At 44.8% G+C, this 19,191-nt stretch overlaps 1 protein-coding gene across 2 annotated transcripts in view; it reads left to right on the forward strand.

Moving 5' to 3' along the window:
- The window catches only part of TAFA2 (TAFA chemokine like family member 2), a 351,512-nt gene that overhangs the window by 297,151 nt on the left and 35,170 nt on the right, over nucleotides 1–19,191 (forward strand). For both annotated transcript variants that reach the window (XM_088478132.1, XM_088478131.1), the window contains one exon: nucleotides 3,594–3,746. In XM_088478132.1, the coding sequence (XP_088334258.1) occupies nucleotides 3,594–3,746 (153 nt within the window). The remainder of the gene's footprint in view (nucleotides 1–3,593; nucleotides 3,747–19,191) is intronic.

The following is a 19,191-nucleotide window of genomic DNA, read 5'->3' on the forward strand; positions in this document are numbered from 1 at the left end:
CTCTTGTTACTCAAGGTCACGCCCATTTTTTGCACTTGCACCTTCAGCATGTGCACATAGTGAGTACAGGCAAGAAATAAAATTGACATAAGGCCAGACTTTGCAGTCAAGATAACTGTAACATGATTGGATATAGCAGAACAGTGTAGCATTGTGTCCCCATATGCAAATGCATATCCAAAAAACAGAACCCAGTAGGATCATAAAACCAATGAAGATTTCTATGTGTTTTAATACTTAAATGGTACACAAATATGGTATGAATGTTTAAATGCAAAATACAGTAAGCCGAATGTACTATTGTAAAAAAAATATATAATAAAAAGAATAGTTTACTATTACTATTAAAATAGTTGACCATAAGGGAAATCAATAAATGCAATTGAGACACTATGGCCTACTTATATAATAAGATAATCAACAACCATTGTGTTGGGACACATTTGTGTGTGGTATACAAAATTCGAGGGTGGTGTAATTAATAAGGTAACAATACCTCTCATTGTGTAAATGTATTCAACTTGCACATATAATCAATAGTATAGCCTTGGTATAGATTATTTTTCCACATTGTCCCCATACTTGTCTAAGCATTCATTCCTTCCAATGGTACACCAAGGCATCTATCCTGTCATAGAAGAACTCAGTGTCAAGTGTCTGAAGCTAGGACATGATGACTTGCTGAACTTCACCATCAGTTGCAAATCGCCTTCCACCCAGGTGCTTCTTTAATGGTCCAAAGAGATGGAAATCACTCTGTGCCAGGTCAGGGCTATAGGGAGGATGGTTTGGTACCTCCCAATGGTAGTGCCATAACAACTCATGCATGAGGTTGACTGAGTTTTGTCTGGCATTATCGTGCAGCAATACGACACCTGTCCACAGCAACCCAGGTCATTTTCAACAAATTGCAGTACCCACTATGATGTTCAGTCTGTCAGCAATATCATTAATTTGAATGCATCTGTCCTCTTGAATCAGACCTTCAATGAAGCACAAATTGTCATTGTTGTGGTGGATGTGCTTTATCGGCTGCACAGCTTGAACATCTGTTCTGCCGTTATCAAAGGCAGTGCACAAAACCCAAACCTGTTTTTATGACATGACATTATCACCGTACATCTCGACAAGTTGGCAATGAATTTCAGTTGCTGATGTGCCCTTTAGACGCAAATATCTGATCACACTACGCACCTCAATGTTTGACCATGTTTCTGCCAGCCCTGCCATCTTACAAGTGATGTTGGGACAGTATAACTGATATAAGGCGCAATCTAATGGTTGTGAGAGGAAGCAGTGGTCTACATGCTCTGGCCTGGAGGGAAATCAGGATGAAATAGAGAACATTACACACGTCAGAGGTCTTGTTAACTCACTTATTAAACCACTCTCATATTACTGTATTTTAATTGGAAAGTAAAATAAATAGGTAAGATTTACGTTTTGCATTATTCCACGGTCGATATGTAAATATTAGAACAGTCATTTGAATACAAACATTATTCAAAAGACAGGCATTCCACCAGGTTGGGAACCAATGATCTAGCAAATTAGAAAATGTTAGGAATCATATATTATGTATATGCCTAATTAGCTTATGTGTGCTGGATTGCATTGAGCACTTGGCATGAGCAAAAAAAATCACTAACAAATGTCCTCCTCACACATCTTTGCTGCAGTTCCGCCAAAAAGCCCCGCTCGGCGCGCCAGGTCCCATGCGACTCAGCACGCACTGGTCATCTATTTTTTTTTTGCCGAAAATGTGTCTAAGTCACAACGTGATGTAATTAGGATGGACCAGGAGACAGTGCTGATTAATTTGATATGCGATACTTGTATATCTGTGTGCGACTGTCTCTGAATCAGCAAACGAAGAGCTACGATGCAGTGGCCGGGGCATTTTTCCACAACAAGTTCCGTATACAGACTCTGTCTCACACAGATATATAAGTGTTACATTTCAAATTAATCAGCGCAGCCTCCTAGTGCGTCCTAGTCACATTGCATTTCGACTAAGACACATTATTGGCAAAAAGATGCTAGTAGAGATGCATGGGACCTGGCGGCTCACTCATGCCAGGCATATCGCGCTGTTTTGAAGATAGATGTAAAAGGAGGACACATCTGTATCTGCAATTGAAATGGGTTCCCTGACAAGCAAGAAAGATGCCAAAGGATGTACACAATGGGTTAAGGATTTGCTCAAAGTTTATATATATTTTAAGTCTGTCCAACAGCTTCAGTACAGTATATGCAGTTAGGTTAAGTATCCCAGTACAGTGAAACAGGCAAATACATATACAGCAGCAGCTCTCTTACCTCAGGGAGTTCTGCCGCTGCTTCTGGTCCTGGCGCCTGTACAATTAATGTCAGGCACCGGGACTTGCACATGCGAATGAACCGCAGTAGCGCCGTGCATGCGCATAAGACTGGACCAGCTTTTTGGGGCTGCATTGGTAGCAGCCTGAGAAGCCCTGTAGGGCTGCCTGAAAGGCAGAGAAGGGGCTTCCACTGGAAGCCGCTCTCTGCTTATGGCAGCCTGGACTGGCAGTCCAAGGGGGAGGAGACACCTCCCCATGTGGCTGCCTGTCCTGTGCATGACTGGCAGGTGGTGCTTCCAATACAAAGCCACCTTCAGTCACAGTGTAGTCAGTGCAGTCACAGGCTGCACTGGTTCACTGAAGTGGAGGATTTTACTGGAGGGGGCTGCAGCCTCATAGCCCTTAGGTAAAATCCACCACTGTACATATATAATACAAACATTTATTTAAACCAGCAGGGAGAATTGTACAAATATATTCTTTTTTAAATTAGAAAACAAAAAAAGAAATCTGTTTTAATTGTAATGTGTTAGTGTCATTTAATACGACATAAAGAATTTCAAATCCTATCTACAGTAAACAAACATCTATTTTTTGGCATATCATCCAGTTTTTGCTACTTACGTGTCTTTCCTACAGCATAAGAGAAATGTGCTGCAGAAATATTATTTTTGTAATAAAAGGGTTCTAACTTTGTAGTGTCATATAAAGAGTATTGGAGACAATTTCTGATTCACAGGTGGAAGGCGTTGCAGCCACTGTGACTTTTGTTGCAGCCGCTAGAGCTAATTCCGCAGCTAATGAACTTCCTACAAAGAACCCACAGGGTGCATCCCTAAGCCGATGGTGTATGCAAATAGTCTCACCATCGATCGGACACCATCCATATAATCTGAGATAGAGCAACCTTGTGGCTGCTTAGAGTGTACGATGGTACATGGCCGCCGGAGCCAGTGGACTTGCATCTTTCTACCCCAACATACCCGCTGACATGCCCGCCACTGATAGCCACCCATCCAGTCAATGCTTAGTAAAGACCATCGGAATTGCATGAATCTCCATGTAATTCGAATATGCGTCCCTTGGTGATAACCACCTTGACACATGCGCAGTGCATCTCAAAAGCTTGTGCAAAATTAAAACAGTGGGTGCTTTTATTTCCATCCATGTCTGAATCTGGCCCAATGGGTGGAGGTGGAGACAATAGATTTTGATCAATTTTTATTATAAATGTTGAGCAACTCTAAACTGAATAATGTCTTGCTTCCTCAGCTCAAAATGTCAGAACGGGAACATGTGAAGTTGTGGCACTCCACAAATGCTGTAATAAGAACAAAATAGAAGAAAGGTCTCAAACAGTAAAGTGCTCGTGTTTCCCAGGACAAGTAGCAGGAACAACAAGAGCAACTCCATCTTGTGTAGATTGTAAGTACACTACTATATTAGATTATTACATAATGAGGCCAGATATCTATGATTGCAACATGTGAACATTTGTCTCTGTTATTCACTTCAAATGTTTTCAGAGAATGGAAACAGCTTTTAACCTGTCTGCATCTGCTTCCATGTAATTATTCAACAGATCTAAAATTTTTTGATAAATGTTATTATTCAAGATCTGCATACCTGGATTGGATGTCATGTGCAGGACAGTAAAGAGAGAAGCTGGGGACAGCCCAGCAGTTCAGGAAGCATTGGGCTCACTAGCAGCATGATGTGCAATGGGGGAGTGACATGCAGCCACGCTCCCAATATGACACACAACAGTAGTGTAACACGTGACCACAGCCCTTTTTGTTGCACGTGCCTTCAAAGTTCTCAGTACACCTCCCAAATGTTTGGGAGATATTGGGCCTCATTTACTAATGAGTTTTATCACCAAAACGAGTGATAAATTTCACTGTGTATGATAATGGTGCTTCGGCCAATCAGCTCCCAACTGTCAACTATTAGAAAAATGACTGTTGGGAGCTGATTGGCTGGAGCACCATTTATCATACACAGTGAAATGTATCACTCATTTTGGTAAATTTTAGTAAATGGGGGCCATTGTTTGTAGGTAGTGTAAATGTTGCCATTTACAGTTTATAGCAATATCATGTATTTAAAATACTGAATTTAACATTTGTTATGGTGGATCATGTAAATATGTTATATGATATAAGTGAAATCAATAGATCTTGACATTTAATATTTGATATTACTGTTTCCATAAATTCTAATATTATCCATCTAGCAGGAGGTACTGGTGTATAATTAGTGTATTTAAACTATTAATTAAAATTAAAGATGGGTGGGTCCGGTTCCTTGAGAACTGGACCCACCCAAACATCACTATCCGGGCCAGGATCCAAGTCTGGCTCAGGTTTTTCCCATCTGACTCCAATCCCAAAACGAGGCAAAACATCATCCGCCTGCTGTCAGATTCTCGCGGGTTTTGGATACTATAAAGGTACCTGATCATCAGTGCCATTTCACTCCGGCTTTGGAGAGTGTAGTGAGCAGAGGGAGACTGTGTCCATCCAGGGGCTGCTGTGTCTGTCCAGGACAGGGGCTGCTTTGTCCATCAGGGGTTTCTGTGTACACCCAGGGGCAGTGGCTGCTGTGTCCATCCTGGGGTTTCTGTGTCCATCCAGGGGCAGTGGCTGCTGTGTCCATCAAAGGGCTGCTGTGTCCATCCAGGGCAGGGGCTGCTGTGTCCATCCAGTTGTTTTTGTGTCCATCCAGGGTCAGTGGCTGCTTTGTCCATCCAGGGGCTCCTGTGTCCATCCAGGGCAGGGGCTGCTGTGTCCATCCAGGAGTTGCTGTGTCCATCCAGGGGCAGTGGCTGCTGTGTCTATCCAGGGCAGGAGTTGTTGTGTCCATCCAGGGGTTGCTGTGTCCATCCAGGACAGGGACTCTTGTGTCCATCCAGGGGCTGCTCTGTCCATCCAGGGAAGGGGCTGCTGTATCTATCCAAGGGTTTCTGTGTCCATCCAGTGGCAGGGGCTGCTGTCTCCATTAAGAGAAGGGGCTGCTGTGTCCATCCAGGGGTGCTCTGACCATCCATTAATGTAAAATTCATACACGTATTGTGACACTGTAAGTGGTAGCGCAGTGTATTCATAAAAAATATTGTGACACTGTAAGTGGAAACTTAGTGTATTCATAAAAATATTGTGACACTTTAAGTGGAAACGCAGTGTATTCAAAAAGAATATTGTGACACTGTAAGTGGAAATGCAGTGTATTTTTAAAAAATATTGTGACACTGTAAGTGGAAACGCAGTGTAATATTCAACATGTATTGCGAGTCACTGTAAGTGGTAGTGCAGTGTATTCATAAAAAATATTGTGACGCTGTAAGTCATTGATACTACAATGTAATGTTTAAAATTGGTACAAATTGATGTGTGTGTTTGTTAATATGGAGAACAATCAGTTGAGAGGAGAGCAGGAACCACATACTAGTGCTGGAGCTGCTGCTAGTGCCACCAGTCATGATGATACTAGTGCATCTACATAATCTACTAAAGCCGATGCCCAAGGGCATATAGGGCTTAATTCAGGGAGTCTAAAATCAAAGAAGCAATCTTTTACAGTGGTAAAGAAAAACAAATCAAAGGAAAAGTTAACTGCAGAAAGACATAAAATTGGCAATAGGCCTCTCACAACACGAAGTGGCAAGGAAAGCCTAAGGCCTTGACCTTTATTTATGAATGATGGTTCTGCCTTTTATGATGATGTAAGTCCTTCTCCATGTAGATGTTTCAAAAAGATGACCATCGTTATGCATAGGAACCAACAGTGTGCTCAGAAATGTGCCATGTTTGAGCCTGGGCTTTCCAAAACTGTACTAAAAGAGGAGCCTCCTTCCACCACTTGTTCGTCCTCTGCAAATGTGGTGATGAGCAGCACAAGTCAACATGCTGACATAGAAATCGAGGATGTTTCTGTGGAAGTGCACCAGGATGGGGAGGATATTGGTGTAGCTGACACTAATAAGGATGTTGATGATGAGGATGTTGTTGATGAGGATGTTGTTTGTGTAAATCAGGCACCAGTGGAAACATGATAAGGGAAAGCCCATTGTCCTGCCTGGGCATAAGACAAAATAATCCACTTCTTATGTGTGGAATCATTTCTACCCAAATCCGGATGACAGTTTATCAAGCCATCTGTACCCATTATCATGCCAGAGTAAATAGAGGTAGGGACTTTAACCAACTAGTAACCTCCTCCCTGTTATGTCATCTATAGTGCATCCATCAAAAGTGTTAGCAAAATTCAGAAACTTTGGTGAAAAAATTAACAAAAAGCAGTCCAGTGTCAGCTAGCTCACTGCTCTCTGCTAGATCCAAGCACCGGTCATCTTCGCCACCAACACCTTTATCAACAATATCCTCATGATCAGAAGTAGTCCTGCATTCAATTTGATAAGGCTAACTCAGTCCTCGCCTATCCTGGATTCCTCAGAAGAATCCTTGAGCACCAGGAAGACTACTAGTAGTAGTTAAAAAAAACAATTGACTGTTAAATGATCCTTTGCAAAGGGAAGAAAGTATGAAAGCAGTCACCCAGTTGCACAGTGGATTACTGATGCCATAACATCTATGTTAGTATTATATGTGCGTCCGATATCTGCCATTAGTGCAGTGGATTTTAGACAGTTATTTGAGGTGCTGTGTCCCCGCTACCAAATCCCATCTAGGTTCCACTTCATTAGGAAAACAATTCCCAGCCTGCACAGGGACATTAAAGATACTTAATTAGTGTCCTCCAAAATGCCGTTGCACTCACTTTTCTCTTAACAACAGATATGTGGACAAGTGGAACAGAGCAAATGCAAGCTTACATGACTGTAACAGCCCACTGGGTGGGTGTATTGCCTTCAGTTGCACCAACAGCAGCAGCAGCATCTAAGAAAAAGCAGCTCATTCAGAGGCAGGCTACTCTGTGTATCACCAATTTCACTAAGAGACATACTGTTGACAACCTCTTAGAAAAACTCAGGGAAGTCATTGCCAAATGGCTACCTCACTTGAACTCTCCTCGGGATTTGTAATTTCTGACAATGCCACCAATATTGTAAGAGCATTACAGCTGGGTGAATTCCAACATGTACCATGTTTTGCTCACACTATTAACTTGGTGGTGCAATTTTTTTTTTAAATGACAGGGTCGTGTAGGAGATGCTCTCTTTGGCGCGCAAAATGTCTGGGTATTTTCTCCCTTCAGCAGGTGCATGTAGAAAATTCAGTACCTGCAAGAAATGTTGAATTTTCCCTGTCACCAGCTGAAGCAAGAGGTAGTTACAAGGTGGATATCCACCCTTTATATGCTTCAGAGGATGGAGAAACAGCAAAAAGCCATTTAAAGCTACACAATGAAATATGACATAGGAAGAGGAAGGATAATGGACCTCATTCAGAGTCGGTCGAAGCGGCCGCACGGTCGTACGGAAAAAGGGTCCGGATATTCAAATGATTCCCTCGCAAGTTGCGTCCCTAAGTTCGGATCGGTAGTTGGCCGACCAAGGGGAGGAAGCGGTCGGAAGACAAAAAAATACGCCCCCTTCTCATACGCTTTGCACATCATCTCTGGGCATATAAGGATTAATCGAGACCATCGGGAACCATCGGCACTGGTCGTAGAGCTTAAGGTTGACCATACCCTCTCTTAAGCTCTACGATCATGTCAGTGTAAAATCCTCCCATGTCACATGTGTCATGACGCTACTTTGTTAATTATGCACTCCCATAATCCTTATGCACTCCCATAAAACGCCATTCGCATAATGAGGCACGCCTGCGTTCGGATCTCCACTCCCCCGTTTTCAAGCACCTTCCCCTGTTACCACCCACAATCGCCTCCATCTGTCACTCAAACTACCGACCTGGCTGTGTTCAAGGAGAGAGAAATTTCTGATCGTAGCGGCTAGATTGCGCACGCACATTGCAAACTTTATGCATGAGCAGTATAGCGAACATCGGTGGCGTACGACCATGCGGCCGCTTCGACCAACTCTGAATGAGGTCCAATGTCCCTTACTCAAACTCAGTTGAAAATACTTTCCATGTTGTGCAGAGTGCTAAAATGCTTCAAAGTAGCCACCTGTGAAGTGAGTTCAGACACTGCCAGCTTGAGTCATGTAATTCCCCTCATTAGACTGTTGGGAAAGCAGCCTGAGAAACTGAAATGAAGCGATTTCGATAAGTATGTCGGACTTGTAGATCAAGTGCCTTAGTTGCTTCACCAGGATCTTCCAATCAGAGCAATACATTTTGTCAACTGTGCTTGAGCATAGGTTTAAGTCATATGTCATGTCTTTCTTCCCAATGAACACAGGGCCTGATTCAGAGCCGCTCGCTAGATGCAATCGCTCACACAATGTGTATGCAAATTGCATAGGCAGTGCTACTGCACAGCAATGCATTAGCACGCCCAGTATTTCTTGGAGAGCGATCACATTGTGTATGCAGACACCCACCAGCCTGTGTTAAGATGCCCACTTGTGCACGTCATGTCCAGGAAGTGTATGCAACCATTGGTATATCAGGTAACATTGGATGCTATTGCAGCGCTTGAGGTTGACCATACCCTGCTGCAAGCACTGTGAGCACTTCAGTGTAAAAACAAACCAGGTGACATATACTATGATGCTGTCTTTTAATTATGCACACCTCTAAAATGCAGTTGAGATGCTCAGGCAAACCTGTGTTTGCAGCTCCACTCCTCTCTTTTTAATGTCCAGCCCCTGTTACCACCTACAAACAGCTTCCCCTGTCACTCACTCTGCTGGGCTGTCTATGCGCAGTGAGCAAATGCATTGTGAACTTTCGCTAAGATATGCGCATACACACTGCATTCCACTGGCAGTAGCGAGAGTATGTATCTTAGCAAGCGGGTCTGAATGAACTCCACAGATCTGAAGAGATGCAAAGAGCTGTTGGTAAGGAAATTGTCATCAGAAGCGGATTGTGATGCAGTAATGGCTCTGCCTTCAGTTTCTCCATTAAGTGCATCTGCCAGAAAAAAAATAAACTTTCCCAAAGACTCACTGGTGATGCAGATGAGTCAATTTTTGACATCTGGTCAGGTCTAAAATAATTGCCTACCATTAATGAGACCTCTACCGTGACTCCATCTGATATGGTCACCATTCAAAGAATGGTTGAGGACTATTTTAATAATAGCATCCAAATAGGCATGTCAGACAGTCCATTTGACTACTGAAATGAAAAAAAGGCAATTTGGAGACCCTTGCACAAACAGATTTTGCTTTACTTGAGCTGCCCTCCAGTGTGTACTCAGAAAGAGTTTTCAGCACAGACGGGAACCTTGTGTCACAATCTCTCGGGCGGATTGTGGATGCAACCCATATTCAAGGAATTGGCTAGACCTATTCCTGAGGTGTGGAGGCTAATGTGCTGGCAATATTCACCAGGGACCCTCGCAAGAAGGTATGGACTTGGCTACGTCTGACACACAGGTCGCAGTCCTCAGGTTAGGTTTCCCTATACAGGTGCTGGTGAGCAAGTAGGAGTACAGGAGACTTAGCATTGTTGACAAGCCGGATCAGAACCAAAAAGATGAGACGGTACCAGGGAGGAGGAGTAAATGGGTCGCAGGGAGAAGCCGAGGTCAGAACCAGATAATCAATGCAGAACCAAGGTCAGAACCAATAGTCAGGATATACACAGGAACGATGAAGTATGGTAATGGAAACTATACTCTGGCACTGAGGTGCTCCCAGGAACTTCCTTATATAGGTCAGGGTTCAAGCCAGCCCCAATCAGCGATTCCCTAATCCTGCCTGTTCTTTAAACTACTTGCAGTATGGCAGGCGCACCCCTAGGGGGAGCCGTGACTGTCTGCACATTTTACAAGGGAAGCCCGCGGCAGCAGGCGCTGGGATCTCCCTGCTTGCCGAAGGACTAGACAGGCAGCAGGGGAGGACGTCATCGGCAGCGGGTGCTGGGATCTCCCCGCCTGCTGGACATCAGGGAGCCAGTGCTGCCGGACCCGGTAAGTGACGACCGGTGTCCGGTACACTGTGACATTATCCCCCCTCTAGAGGTGGGTACCAAACACCCCACAAAGGGCTTGTTAGGGAACTTCTGATGGACCTTTTGAAGGAGTTGAGGTGCATGAATATCCGAAACCTTAATCCAACAATGTTCTTCAGGCCCATATCCCTACCAATCCACCAGGAATTGAACTGCACCTCGGGACATTCTGGAATCTAAAATCTGTTTGACTTCATACTCCTCTTGGTGATCCACTGGAATTGCAGTGGGAGGGTTGCACTGTTTCGAATATCGATTAAGCACCAATGGTTTCAGAAGAGAGGAATGGAATACGTTGGGAACCCTGAGAGTAGCAGGAAGTTTTAAATTAACTGCCACTGGATTGATGACCTGAGGAATCTGGAAGGGGTCAATGAACCTGGGAGCAAACTTCATGGTGGGAACCTTTAATCGCAAGTGCTTAGTGGATAACCAGACTTTATCACCGGGGTTCAGTACAGGACTCCTTCTTTTCTTGTCTGTCACCCGCTTATACCTGGAAGAGGCTTTACACAAATTCTTTTTCACCTCCCTCCAAATCCTGAAGAACCAACTCGCTGTGCCACCCATAGCTGGGAGAGATACTGACTGAAGAGCAAGTACTTTTGGTATAACGGGATGTAGCCCATACTGAACGAAGAATGGAGAGTACCCTGATGACTCATGGTACAAATTATTGTGAGCAAATTCAGCCCATGGTAACAAGGAAACCCAATCGTCTTGATTAGCTGCGACATATCTCCAAATGAATTTCTCTAAATCTTGATTTACGCATTCTGTTTGACCATTACTCTAAGGATGGTATGCGGATGAAAAATTGAAGTTATTAAAGCATTTACATAACGATCTCCAGAACCTGGAAGTAAACTGTACCCCACGAACTGAAACAATGTCTTTGGGAATCCCATGTAGCTTGAAGATTTCATTTATAAATGCATTAGGCAACTTCGGAGCCAACGGTAACCCTTTTAATGGGACAAAGTGAGCGACCTTGGAGAACCTGTCCACCACTACCCAGATTGTATTGAATCCCTGGCAGGAGGGTAGGTCTGTTATAAAGTCCATGGATATATGGGACCAAGGACGATCAGGTACTGAAAGTGGACATAAAGTCCCTGAAGGAAGTTGAGGGGGCACCTTATGCTGAGCACAGATGGTACAAGCTGCCACAAAGTCCTTGACATCACAACGTACAGTCAGCCACCAATAACACCTAAGTTTCAGCTCTAACATCTTATCCACTCCTGCATGACCTGAAAAACGTGAAGAATGAGCCCACTGGAGTAACTTAGATCAGAGTTCGGGTGCTACAAATGTTTTCCCTGGTGGCATCTTGAGCTTAGTAACTGCAACAAAGCACCCAGGATTTAAAATTAGTTTGTCTTCCTTTACTTTGTCTTCCTGGGCAGAATTGAATGCTCGAGACAGAGCGTCAGCTTTAACAGTCTTGAAACCTGGATGATAGGTAATAACCAGGTTAAAACGGTCAAAAAACAGCGACCAACTGGACTGGCGATAATTCAAACAATGAGCAGTTTTGAGATAAGTGAGGTTCTTGTGATCTGTATAAACTGTCACCGGAAATTTTGACCCCTCCAGCAGATATCTCCACTCTTGCAACGCCAGCTTAATAGCAAACAAATCCTTATCCCCAACTGCATAATTCTTCTCTGGAGTAGAAAATTTACCATAAAAGAACCCACAAGAGTACCACTTGCCCCACTCATTCTTATATGACAGTAGAGCCCCAACTCCAACTATGGAAGCGTCCACCTCCAAGAAGAAAGGCAGATCACAGTCAGGTTGTCTTAGAATAGGTACTGCCATAAAGCACTGTTTTAAAAGAACAAAGGCTTCTTCAGCTGCAAGAGATCATCTCTGGGTATCTTGTCCTCTTTTGGTAAGCGCAGTGATTGGAGCTGCTATGGTCGAGTAGTCTTTAATGAACTGGCAATAGAAGTTGCAGAATCCGAGGAAGCGTTGTATTGCCTTTAACCCAACAAGATGAGGCCAGTTAGTAATTGCAGCTAGTTTTGCCCGATCCATTTATTTATAGAGCAAATCCCTGAAGATGTGATTCATATATTTTTGGAAGACAGCTGGAGCATTGCTTAACCCAAAAGGCGTGACTAGGTACTCAAAATGACCAACACAAGTATTGAAGGCTGTCTTCCACTCACCTCCTGACTGAATTCTGATCAAATTGTAGGCCCCGCGAAGATCTAGCTTGGTAAAAATCTTGGATCCCTTAATTCAGTTGAAAAGTTCAGATATCATAGGTAATGGAAACTGGTCTTTGATGGTAATAGCATTCAGACTCCGGTAATCTATGCATGGTCTCAGACCTCCGTCCTTCTTTTTGACAAAGAATATACCGGCACCCGTGGGTGATTTGGACTCCCTGATGAACCCGTGCTCCGGATTCTTCTGAATATACTCAGACACTGATTGGGAAGTGAAAGAGGGAAGATTCTCCCATGAGGTGGCTCTTTCCCTGGTAATAGGTCAATAGCGCAATCCCAGTCCCTTTTGAGCAGAAAGAGTCTCAGCAGCTTTCTTACTATAGACATCTCGGAAGGACCGGTATGAAGCTGGAAGCTGAACTTCCGTAGAAACGACTGAACTCCGAATGGCTCGCTGAAGAGGTTTGATGGATGACAAACAGGAACCATGGCATCGAGGGCCCCATGACAGAAATTGAGGTTCCTCCCAATCTAACACAGGAGAATGCTTGCGGAGCCAAGGAAAACCCAGGATAACAAGACTCTCGGCTGATGGAAGTATATAGAATGCTATCGATTCCTGATGGAGAGCCCCAACTTGCATTTTAATCTCAGACGTCCGAGAGTGGATGGTCGCTGTAGGAAGTCTATTCTCATCTACTCTGATGACACTGAGAGGTGTTTGAAGTGGCATAATTGGAATTCCAAGCTCTTGAACTTTTTTAGTCATAATGAAGTTGCCATCAGCACCTGAGTCCAGAAAAGCCCTAACAACTTCAGATGACATTCCCAGGACCAGGGTCACATCAATGGAGAACTGGGGAACTACACGTTTTTTTATGGGTGTTGAAATGTACCTAATCTGACCACCCCTCGATCAATTAGGCCTTCCTGTTTCCCGGACGTTTTGGACAGCCGGAGAAAAATGACCTGGCTCACCACAGTATAAGCAAAGTCTGTTTTTAAACCTACTTTCTCTCTCCGTGACAGGAAGCCGAGATTTCCGAACCTGCATGGGCTCTTCTGGAGGTTCCACTGGTGCCGTGAAACGAGGATCGAGCTTAAAGGTAAATCGTCGAGACTGTTCCTTTTCTTTTGCTCTCTCCCTATGGCAAAGGTCTACCTGGATACACATGGAGATCAAGTCATCCAGAGAAGTTGGCAATTCCCTAGAAGCGAGTACATCTTTGATCTGATTGGACAGACCCTGCATGAATGTGGCAACTAAGGCTTCATTGTTCCATCCTAATTCCGAGACAAGGGGTCGGTACTGCACAGCATACTGTACTGCATACTGATTGCCTTGTCTCAGCTGTAGAATAGCTGATCCTGCAGAGGATACTCAACCGGGCTCATCGAAGACCTTTCGGAAAACCTTCAGGATCTCTGTGCTGTTGTTAACCAGAGGATCATTTCTCTTACATAATGGAGAAGCCCAAGCCAGAGCCTGACCAGACAGCAATGAAATCACGTAGGCCACCTTCATCCTTTCTGATGGTAAATTTGCTGCTTGGACCTCAAATTGAATTGAGCACTGGTTCAGGAATCTTCAACAGTCCTTTGAGTCCCCATTATACTTCATGGGATTCGGGATGCGTAATGATGTGGAAGTACTTGCAGCTTGTACAGCCACCGTAGGAGGTGGGACTGATTGTACCTGTGCCGGCTGAACGGTACTGACTCGTTGCATTAGGGTCTGCAGACACTGCATAATCTGAGCTTGATCCTGTTCTCTATCTTAGCAAGTAGATTCTCGAGCAAGTTTCGGGGTGATTGGTTACCAGCAGCATCCATGATTTTTGATGGCCAGAGTATTCTGTCACAAACTCTTGGGCAGATTGTGGATGCAACCCATATTCAGGGAATTGGCTAGACCTATTGATGAGGTGTGGAGTCTAAGGTGCTGGTGGTATTCACCAGGGACCCTCCAAGAAGGTATGGACTTGGCTGCATCCAACGCACAGGTCGCGGCCCTCAGGTTAGGTTTCCCTATACAGGTGCTGGTGGGCTAGTAGGAGTACAGGAGACTTAGCGTAGTTGACAAGCCAGAATCAGAGTCACGAGCAAGCCAAGGTCAGAACCAATAGTCTGGATATACACAGGAATGCTGGAGTATGGTAATGGAGCCTATACTCTGGCTCTGAGGTGCTCCCAGGAACTTCCTTATACAGGTCAGGGTTCAAGCCAGCCCCAATCAGTGATTCCCTAACCCTGCCTGCTCTTTAAAATACAGATCAATAACCAAAACATGCAAGGGCAGTTTTGGCAAAACCAAATCCAGATCCAAAACACGAAGGAGATACAGATCCAAAACCAAAAAACGGGGGTACGGCGCACATCCCTAATTACAATATTCTCCATTACAACTTAAAAATTAATTTAAACAAATTTTAAAGTGCAAATATATCAAAAGGTCACAATAATGGCACTAATAGATTTTACCACTGCTATTAATGTTAGCAAAACCCAATTTAAACTCCTCGTACTCACATATAAAGCCCTCACCCAATCCACTCCTCTACATTTCCAACCAAATCTCATCTCCAGCCCACTTTCAGCCACCCATTTTGCTCAAAAAAATGACTTCTGTCTCTCCTCCAACTGATTAACTCCTCCCACTACATTTCACCAGTGCTGCTCCTGATTGGCTGCTCAGATAGCAAGTAACAGGGAAAAACACAGGGGCAAGATATATTCCTCCTAGAAGGTGTATATGTGTATAATGGCTGGTCTTGCATAAACATGACTCTCCTTTGTCTATGAGAGAACGTCCGTTTCCACCCCTGATCCAAATCAGAACTAATCTGAACTAGCACTAATTTGGTAAAAAGAACCAAGTCAAAATCGAACAGCTCTAATAAGAATTAAGTACATACGCCCTTGCCTGTATAGTGTTAATAATACCGTTACCCTTTAGTATACAGAGCCCCCACAAAGGAGGACCTGAAGTCTACAGTTAAGTCTCTCCCCATTCAAAAATACCTTACACTGTGACCACACAAGAAAACTTGACACTAGTGTGTGGTCCCCCCAAAAAAGCATAACATTAGACAGTACACAACAAGTTTTACCCATGAAAACAAAGTGATACACCAGTTAAACTTAGTACTTTAAACTTCAATTAAACTTCAACTTCATTTCCAACCATTCACTTTCAGTAGCCATTTGGCCCTTACTTTACGTTGCCGGAGCCTGGTGATTAAGAAATTAGCAGTGACTTGAGCACCACAAAGAAAGAACTTCTGTGGCTGGCTATGCACCACAGATCCTCATATGACCATCTGCTTGTTTACAGTGCAGAGCTCTGTCCAAGGAGCTGCCACACTGTGAACCTCATTCAGAGCTGGTCGCACAGAGCCTGCGGTCGGTCGGTCTGAATGAGGGGAGGACATCTTGAATTTTCAAGACGTCCTCCTTTGCGGTGGTAAGGCTGTGGGTTAAAACCCACAGCCTTACGACCGCCTAAACTGATGGTCATGATGGTCAAGACCATCGCGACCATCGGGGCTTACGACGAGACCCTAGGGTAGGGTCTCCCTTGTCGTAAGTCCGGGAGAGCCCCGGAGAGCTTTCGGCTCTGTCTGAGCCAGAAGCTCTCCACTGACATCGCTAGTGATGTCAGTGGGGCCGCCCCCAAACGGTAGGCATTCCCATGGGAACACCCCCGTTTGGGCTGCCACCCCCCCAGCCTGCCTTCCAAATGGGGCGAGCTGTCAATCAACATCGACAGCTCGCCCCCTTTGGATCGAGACCCGCTACGACCGGCGCTGTCGGTCGTAGCGGGTCTCACGCATGCGCAGGACGGCGCCGTCGCCGTCGTGCGCATGCTCTGTGGGGGGCCATCGACCCGATCTGAGCGCATCAGCGCTAACGACCGGGTCTGAATGACCCCCTGTATCCTTGTAAAAATATTGTAGGTCCACTGGTAGGGTTTTTGGTGTTTGGAACCATCTCTTTCCCTGAGTATGCCACTTGACTGAAGATGATCTCATGATGCATTTGGAAAAGCTTGCGAGCAGTCCGTCTAAAGTCCTGGTAAGTGTGGTGTCCAAAACCAGGATTTTTCACTTATTTCTGCTTCCCACCACAGGAGGGTGTGAGCAGAAATCTGTGCACCGATAGCATTTGTGCCCACACGGAGCAACAATTGAATTTATCTGTTGGCAGGGGGGCTTGTAGTGGCAGAAAGGGGGCGTGACATGGCGATGATGCGGCATTGGGGCTGAGCATGAGGCGTGACTGTGCGATCATGAATTGCACCACTGGCCACCCCGCTATGGGGATTTCTATTGTAGCTGCGGGGGGAGAGGGGGGCGGTTGGGTCGAGGCTTGCCTGCCTTTCCGGAGGGCCAGGATTGGCACCCAATTTTCAGGAGGCTCCTGGCCGAATCGGGAGGGTAGGCAAGTATGCCTTTATAATGCTTCTACTTATGCACAAATACAGATATCTGGATACCAGAGTGCTGAACAATACTGAGTACTGCTGGATTGGAAGTGAAATGCAAAAGAGCTCAGAAGGTGAATGATTGAGATGAATGCGGACTGAATGGATGCAGAAAGCACTTGTATGCAGATAGCTGGAAACTGAAACTGATACAGTATACACTTGTGAATGCAGAATAGCCAATAGCTAAGTGCAATTTGTGATGCAAATAACAAGCAGGACGCACTTGGTAACCACAGGTAACAGGAGTTGAATATACTTGGTAATCACAGGAAACAGGAGCTGAATCAGGGACAGGCTGCACTAGCAATGCAGGTGACTGAGGGCATGATTCAGACCCACTCGCTAGGAAGTAGCCGGCTGATTTTCACATTGTGTGCATGTGTGAACCAGTGCGAGAGATCAGGAAGCGTTCCCTGGCCACGTATAGACTGCCCAGCAGAGTGAGTGACAGGAGAAGCCATTTGTGGGTGGTGACAGGGGCTGGCCACTAAAAACGGGGGAATGGAGGTGCAAACGCAGGCATGCCAGAGCGTCTAAACACCGTTTCAGAGGCGTGCATAATTAAGAGGCAGCGTCACAGTGCACGTTACTTGGTTGTATTTCACAAGTGCTCGCAGTGCTTGCTGTAGGGTATAGTCAACCACAATTGCTGCGTTTGCTTCTGTTGGTGCTCGATGTACCGATGGCTGCATACACTTCCTTGAGATGATGTGCGCAAGTGGGCATCTTAAGACACAGGTCGTTCGCACGCCAAGACATAGTGGGCGTGCTTATGCCTTGCCATGCGATCACTTGCCTTTCCGTCACTTAGCCGAATTTGCATATGGTTTGAGCGAGCATACACATCTAGCGAGCGGGTCTGAATAAGGTCCTGAAACCGGTGCAGAAAATTATAGGACTGCTTGGAGATTTGTAGCTGAGAAAAACACAGAGTGCTGTTAGAAATGTTGGAACTTGTAACAGAAACAAGTGCAGAATTTTGTATAATGCTGAAGACTTGAGCTGACTCAAGTATTGCCGGCTGCTGGAAGCAGAGGAATGGTCTGTAGACTGTAACAATGCAAAAACACTAGGAGCCAAGGTACTGATATCTGGAATAGATGTTGTACTGGCAAAGGTCAGAACACAACTCCAAGTTTAAGGTGCCCACAGTGCTGATAGGCTGAGCAAATCATGTGACTATATTTGCTGGCATCCAGTTGGACAACTTGGTCACGTGATCCCATCCAAGATGTCAGTATCCATGTTTCAAGGTACTGGAAATCGCCAGGAGGGAATGCCATCCAGGACTGCAGATGAAGTAGCACAGACTACAGGATTGTGCCAGGTGGCCAGGAGAGCCATGGATGGCAGTGATGTAAAACCACCAGACCCAGAAATGGGGACCTTAACCCCCATATGTGTGACAGATATTCAGTGTAGGAACACTGATGCAGGTTAGTAGAATATCTAGTGTGCGAACATTGATGCAGGTTAGCAGAATATACTCAGAGCAAGTCACCTAGATTCAGGTACAGTATAGTTCAGAGTTGGAGTAACATAGAAAGGCAAAACTAGACAATGGAGTTCTTTCTTCCAACTTGAGTGTAACAGGGATAATTCAGAAGAGTAGTCAGGATAACCAGGAGGACTACAGTAAAGTATCCAAGAGACAAGCAAAGATTTGTCCAGGAGAGACAATGTCAAACTTGGAGATCAAAACAGGTGGTCAGAAAACAGGAACCAACACTTGGAATCACAAAAATAACACGATGATATGGCCCAGATTGAAAAGTAGGCCAGGTTGAAATAGGACAGTCACAGGTGCAGCCCATAGCAGCTGGATAAGATAATTAACACAGGCTTGCAGGATTACCAAACACAATATGGCAGAGGTTGCCAAACTCACCATTATAGTCCACATTTAAGGCTATCCATACATGGGCACAGGTGACTTAATTAGTACCTCAGTCAATTTGATTTAACCATATGGGATCAAGCATGGATATCCCTAAAACATGGACTGTAATAGCAGTGTTTGGGGACCTCTACAATATGGGTTCACACTGGCTGAAACATAAATAAGTAGCACCACTAGTGGGACAATGGTACTGCAGCATTTCATGACAGTGCCCCCTACCTAAAAAGTGGATTCCAGATGCTCTCCTTTTATT

This window comes from Taudactylus pleione, unplaced genomic scaffold, assembly GCF_031769625.1.
Source record: "Taudactylus pleione unplaced genomic scaffold, aTauple2 ptg000207l, whole genome shotgun sequence".
NCBI lineage: Eukaryota > Metazoa > Chordata > Amphibia > Anura > Myobatrachidae > Taudactylus > Taudactylus pleione.